We start from the raw sequence: 6000 nt of genomic DNA, 5'->3' as shown, positions 1-6000 counted from the left end.
GGTAGATCCTGATATGTTTAAAAAGTATAATCTACGGCCGGGCATGGTGGCTCACACCTATAATCCCAGCACCTTGGAAGGCTGAGACAGGCAGATCACGAGGTCAGGAGATCAAGACCATCCTGGCTAACACAGTGAAACCCGATCTCTACTAAAAAATACAAAAAATTAGCCGGGCGTGGTGGCGGGCACCTGTAGTCCCAGCTACTCAGGAGGCTGAGGCAGGAGAATGGCATGAACCTGAGAGGCAGAAGTTGCAGTGAGCCGAGATCATGCCACTGCACTCCAGCCTGGGCAACAGAGCGAGACTCCATCTAAAAAAAAAAAAGTATAATCTAAGCCCTAGAGCAGTTACTAAGAAAATAACTCAAAATATGTATGTTTAGAAAGTCATTGAAGGTATTAAAATCATCCACCAGAAAATATTCATGCAAAGGGAAGCAGTAAAGAGTAACAGAGGAACAAAAAACACATGAAACATAGAAAACAAAGAGTAAAATGGCAGATGAAATTCCAGTCACATAAATACATAAAAATTAAATGAATTAAATAACTTTTTTTTTTTTTTAAGATGGAATTTCACTCTTGTTGCCCAGGCTGGAGTGCAATGGTGCGATCTTGGCTCACTGCACCCTCTGCCTCCCAGGTTCAAGTGATTCTCCTGCTTCAGCCTCCTGAGTAGCTGGGATTACAAGTGGCCACCATCACACCGGGCTCATTTTTGTAGTAGAGATAGGGTTTCACCATATTGGCCAGGCTGGTCTCGAACTCCTGACTTCAGGTGATCCACTCCCCCCGCCTTGGCCTCCCAAAGTGCTGGGATTACAGGTGTGAGCCACTGCACTCGGCCAAATAACTTTTGTTTGTTTGTTTGTTTGTTTGGGACAGGGTCTCACGCTGTTGCCCAGACTGGAGTGCAGTGGCGTGATCTCTGCTCACCACAACCTCTGCCTCCCGGGCTCAAGCGATTCTCCTGCCTCAGCCTCCCGAGTAGCTGGGATTACAGGCACATGCCACCACGCCCGACTAACTTTTGTATTTTTAGTAGAGACGGGGTTTCTCCATGTTGGCCAGGCTGGTCTTGAACTCCTGACCTGAAATGATCCACCCACCTCAACCTCCCAAAGTGCTGAGATTACAGGCATGAGCCACTGTGCCGGGCCAAATTAAATAACTTAACCAAAGATGGAGATTGTCAGACTGGATAATAAAACAAGTTCCAATGGTGTGATATTATATATACAGGATATACACTTTAGATTTAAAGATGCAAACAGATGGTAAGTTAATTTTTTTTTTTTTGAGACGGAGTCTCTCTCTGTCGCCCAGGCTGAAGTGCAGTGGGGCAATCTCGGTTCACTGCAAGCTCCGCCTTCTGGGTTCACGTCATTCTCCTGCCTCAGCCTCCTGTGTAGCTGGGACTACAGGTGCCTGCCACTGCGCCCGGCTAATTTTTGTATTTTTAGTAGAGACGGAGTTTCACCATGTTAGCCAGGATGGTCTCGATCTCCTGACCTTGTGATCCGCCCGTCTCAGCCTCCCAAAGTGCTGGGATTACAGGCGTGAGAAACCGTGCCCAGCCAAAGAAAAAAAAATTTTTTTTTTTAAAGATATACTGGCTGGCCACAGTGGCTCACATCTGTAATCACAGCACTTTGAGAGGCTAAGGCAGGCGCATCACCTGAGGTCAGGAGTTTGAGACCACCCTGGCCAACATGGCGAAACCCCGGCTCTACTAAAAATACAAAAATTAGCCAGGCATGGTGGTGTGTGCCTGTAATCCTAGCTACTCAGGAGGCTGAGGCAGGAGAATCGCTTGAACCTGGGAGGTGGAGGTTGCAGTGAGCTGAGATTACTATCAGAAAAGATAGACTTTAAAACAAAAAAATGTTATTCAGGTATGGTGGAATGCACCTGTAGTCCCAGCTACTCAGGAGGCTGTGGTGGGAGGATTGCTTGAGTCAAGAAGTTCAAGACTGTAGTGTGCTATGAGTGCATTTGTGACTAGCCACTGCACTCCAGCCTAAGCATCATAGTGAGTCTCCATCTCTAAAAAAATGAAAACAAAAAATGCTTTCCCTGATAATCACAAGTAAAGCTCCATCTTTCAGAGAAAGAAAACTTATTTATACAGTGGTATTGATGCAAATTATCAATATGTACAGATTCTCATAGCTGACAAAGTGAGCAGTAAGCCTCCTCTGGAAACAATGGTCACCTTCAAAGCATGCTATGAGGTCAATGAAGAAGGATTCTTCAAAATGCTAAGGAATCATGATCAAGAACATTTTCCATGTCTTACCTTTCATTTCTCTATACATTTTCACTCCCTATGTGACATAAATTTCTTTTTCTACAGCATTACAAATTTGTCACAAGCCTGCTAAATTTTCCACTAGAAATAACGTATATTCCATAGTTAATCCCTCCGTATTAAACATGCTGATGCAGGTCTCCAATTGGTGAAAACCTGATACCAAGTTTTCAATGGGATTTTTGTTTGTCTGTTTAAGAGATGGGGGTCTCACCATGTTGCTCAGGCTGGCCTTGAACTCCTGGGCTCAAGTGATCCTCCTGCCTCAGCCTCTCAAAGGCTGGGACTGCAGGCATGTAGCCCTTTGCCTGACTCAAGGGGAATTTTTAGTAAGAGTATATAATCCAAGTCTGTGGCAGTTGGAGGATGTCGTACCACGCTAAAATGTCACACATAACTGATGACTCAGTCCCCCAAGCCTATTTTATCATCGTAAAGAAAGCTATTTCTTTGATTATTCCAACTCGTTCAGCACCAGGACTGCTGTAGGGGCTGGATTCATGCTACCTGTAGTTGCAGTGTAAATTATGTGTCAGAGCCAACATCCTAGGAAAGTCAGAGACTAGGTTACAAGGACGATTCTTTCTAATCCTTGGTAAGCCAGTTTTTAACAGAATGAAATGCTCTTGGATTGACTGACTTGATTGGGTAAGTATTCATTATGCTCTTGTTCCATGCAAGGGCAGTCTACAAGGGCCTAGATATGGGGGCCCCCAAATAAGAAAAATCGGTTTTTCATCCTATCTTCTGGTTGACTTTCTTCCTTTATTATATTTGTTACATATGTTATTAAATTATTTCCATAAAAGAGGTTACGCTGAGCAGGTAACCAAATTCTTGTTCCCCAAAAAGACATGTATAATTTAGACGATTTATGCAATTAGAAGATGGGAGACTTAATCAGATAATAAAGTCTAGAACGTGAGAAAGCCCAGTCATTTCCAGGACCTTCAGATGCCCAAGCTGGATCCAGGTTTTCCACCCCGACAGCTCCAGGGAGCACGCTGGAGAGAGACTTCACCAACGGGAAGGCGCGGAACCCTACGCGCAAGGAACCTCAAGTCCCAGAATGCCATGAGGACTCCAAATCCCAGAAACCTGCACGCAAATCTATCCCGGGTGCCAAGTCGGCCGACCGCAGGCGTGACCAAGTTGCGAGACTAGGGTGAGGTGTCGTAGAATTTGTCCCTACCATTGTTCCTGCAGGGAAGAGACTTTAGTGATCTAGAGCTGGTCATTGTCTCTTTCACAGCTCGCGTGAAAGCACCCCTCCTGGCCTGTTTGATGCCATAAGCAGCGTCTCCCATTCCCTCTGTCTCCTTTCTCTGCCCCCGTAAGGATGGTTCAGCCCGGCATTGAGTCTCCTTGAGCTGGCTAGATGGTTGCGCCCGCCCTACCCCGGAATGTGGGCCTTTGGAGCGAGCGAAGTGGGAGGGACCGACGCAGGAGGTGTCCTGGGCCCGGGCGGCTGTAGAGGCGGCGGCGCCTACGGGGAGTGGGAGGAGCCGCGCGGTTCCGGCTGCTCCGGCGAGGCGACCCTTGGGTCGGCGCTGCGGGCGAGGTGGGCAGGTAGGTGGGCTGACGACCGCGGCTCTCCGACAGGCGCGGGCGGCGGAGTCCCCCACGGGGTCCGGAGCGCCCCCCCGCACCCCCGGCCTCCAGTGTTGAGGCGGGGGAGTGAGGAGATGCCGACTCAGAGGGACAGCAGCACCATGTCCCACACGGTCGCAGGAGGCGGCAGCGGGGACCATTCCCACCAGGTCCGGGTGAAAGCCTACTACCGCGGGTGAGTGTCCTGGGGCAGGGCGGTGGGCGGGAGGGGACAGGCCGGCTCCACTCGGCATGGAGGAGGGGAGGGTGAGGGGCTGGAGGTGTTGTAGGCGGGTTGGGCTGGGCGGGCGGGCGGCTCCGGTGACTCAGGGCGAATGACGAAGTGATGGGGGTGGGAGCGAAGCAAGGGGACGCAGGACTGGAGGGGTACCCAGGTATGGCAGTGCGGGGACCCGAGGGGCCAGAGTAGGGTCCGAGGAGGAACCTAAGGGATAGAGTAGGTGTACCTGGTGTGGACGAGAGACTCGTCTACTGAGAGCTTTGTAGTGGCCTTGCATCCTTAAGTCTGGGTGTATTTGGGGTTGCGAGTTGAGGATTCCAAGCGGTGCTTTAGTTAACTCTGTTTGCTGTGGGGATAGAAAACGGGACTACTTCAGTTAGCTGGCCGTTTTGATTACCAGCAGGCCTAACGCCTCTTGTTCTCTTAGATATATCTTCATCCCCGTTGTGTTCACGTAGTGTATCTGCACTGCCAGTATATTAGACATAGGGGTTGTATTTAAGAATCAAGTCGATGCGTTTTCAGGGACGTGCAGTGGGTACTTATGTCTCGTCAAGATTAAGTTGCATGTGTGTAAATCAAAATTTTGTGAGCCTTTCTTTCTCGGTGTTGTTTCAACGACTACCCGATAGGGTGAGATACTGCAAAGTGAGGAGACTAGCCTAGTTGCAGTTTTAAATTATCTGATCTTCACTCTCTTACTATGGTTACAAGAAAAAACCCAGTTCTGAGTTCATTGTGTTAAATCATTTTCTATCAGAGACGCAAAATGCCCCCTTCCTTTAAATTCAGTTGTGGTTTGAATTTTTTTTTTTTTTTTTGAGATAATTATGTTTAGGAGCATTAGAAATGTGAAATGTTAGTGTGACCATAAAGGTTTGAGACTGAGAAGTCACAAAAAACCCAGCTACTTTGACTTGCCTTACTGCTTGTCCAGGTAGAAGTAAATTGCTTTAAAAAACTCAAGCAGTGGTAGGTTGAAATTGTAGTGCATACTTTTACATTCCTGAGAGGATCAGTGAAGATAGCAAACTCTCAAACTGCCTCTCTTGTTTTGATTTCAAAGAAAATCTAAGCCCCTAAATGTTGTGTTGATTTGATGTAAGGACTTACTAGTTTGCTGCCATGAAGCCTCTGGCCTCTGTTTATTGTTAGCTTGACTGTATGCAGGAGTAGTTTATTTGAGTTATATAGGACAGTATGATACCTTTGTGTTTAAACAGGTAAAATTGAATAAGGAGATTTTGATTTTAAATCAGTACCAAGAAATCTGTGTATATTTTTTTAAAGTTTGTAGTTGTCACAAGAACTGTTTTGACTTGAGGATGGTCAGCCATGAACTTTGCAAGGTGAGAAAAAAGCTTCCTTTGCTTTTTTAAAAAACCCTTACTTGTAATTTGATGAATGAGATGTTTCACTTTATTCTTTTATTTTGTTTTTGTTTGTTGGTTTTTGAGACAGGGTCTTACCCTGTTACCCATGCTGGAGTGCAGTGGCTTGATCTTAGCTCACTGCACCCTCTGCCTCCCGGGTTCAAGCAGTTCGCTTGCCTTAGCCTCCCCAGTAGCTGGTATTACAGGCATGCGCCACCACACCTGGCTAATTTTTGTATTTTTAGTAGAGACGGGGTTTCACCATGTTGGCCAGGCTTGTCTTGATCTCCTGGCCTCAAATGATGCGCTCACCTCGGCCTCCCAAAGTGCTGGGATTACAGGCATGAGCCACTGCGCCTGGCCCTAAGGCTTTCAGTAAATTCTTGGCTTATTAAATTGAGATCATCTTCTCCAATGAGTCTATGAAAGGTAAGAAATTAGTGCTTCTTTCTATTTTCCCATTTATATTAGTTTGACACATG

At 46.9% G+C, this 6000-nt stretch overlaps 1 protein-coding gene across 2 annotated transcripts in view; it reads left to right on the top strand.

The window, feature by feature from the left end:
• Positions 1-3699: 3699 nt before the first annotated feature.
• Positions 3700-6000, top strand: part of PRKCI (protein kinase C iota) — a 110135-nt gene continuing 107834 nt past the window's right edge. Inside the window, exons 1-2 of one of the 2 annotated variants that reach the window (XM_009201376.4) lie at positions 3986-4100; positions 5436-5494. In XM_009201376.4, coding sequence (XP_009199640.1) covers positions 5481-5494 — 14 coding nt within the window. In that variant the 5' untranslated portion in view covers positions 3986-4100; positions 5436-5480. Of the gene's footprint in view, positions 4101-5435; positions 5495-6000 lie in introns of both variants that reach the window. The other variant, XM_003894848.3, reaches the window with a different exon arrangement.

The sequence above is a fragment of the Papio anubis genome, chromosome 2 (genome assembly GCF_008728515.1).
Source record: "Papio anubis isolate 15944 chromosome 2, Panubis1.0, whole genome shotgun sequence".
NCBI lineage: Eukaryota > Metazoa > Chordata > Mammalia > Primates > Cercopithecidae > Papio > Papio anubis.
This window is presented reverse-complemented; position numbering and strand designations above follow the sequence as displayed.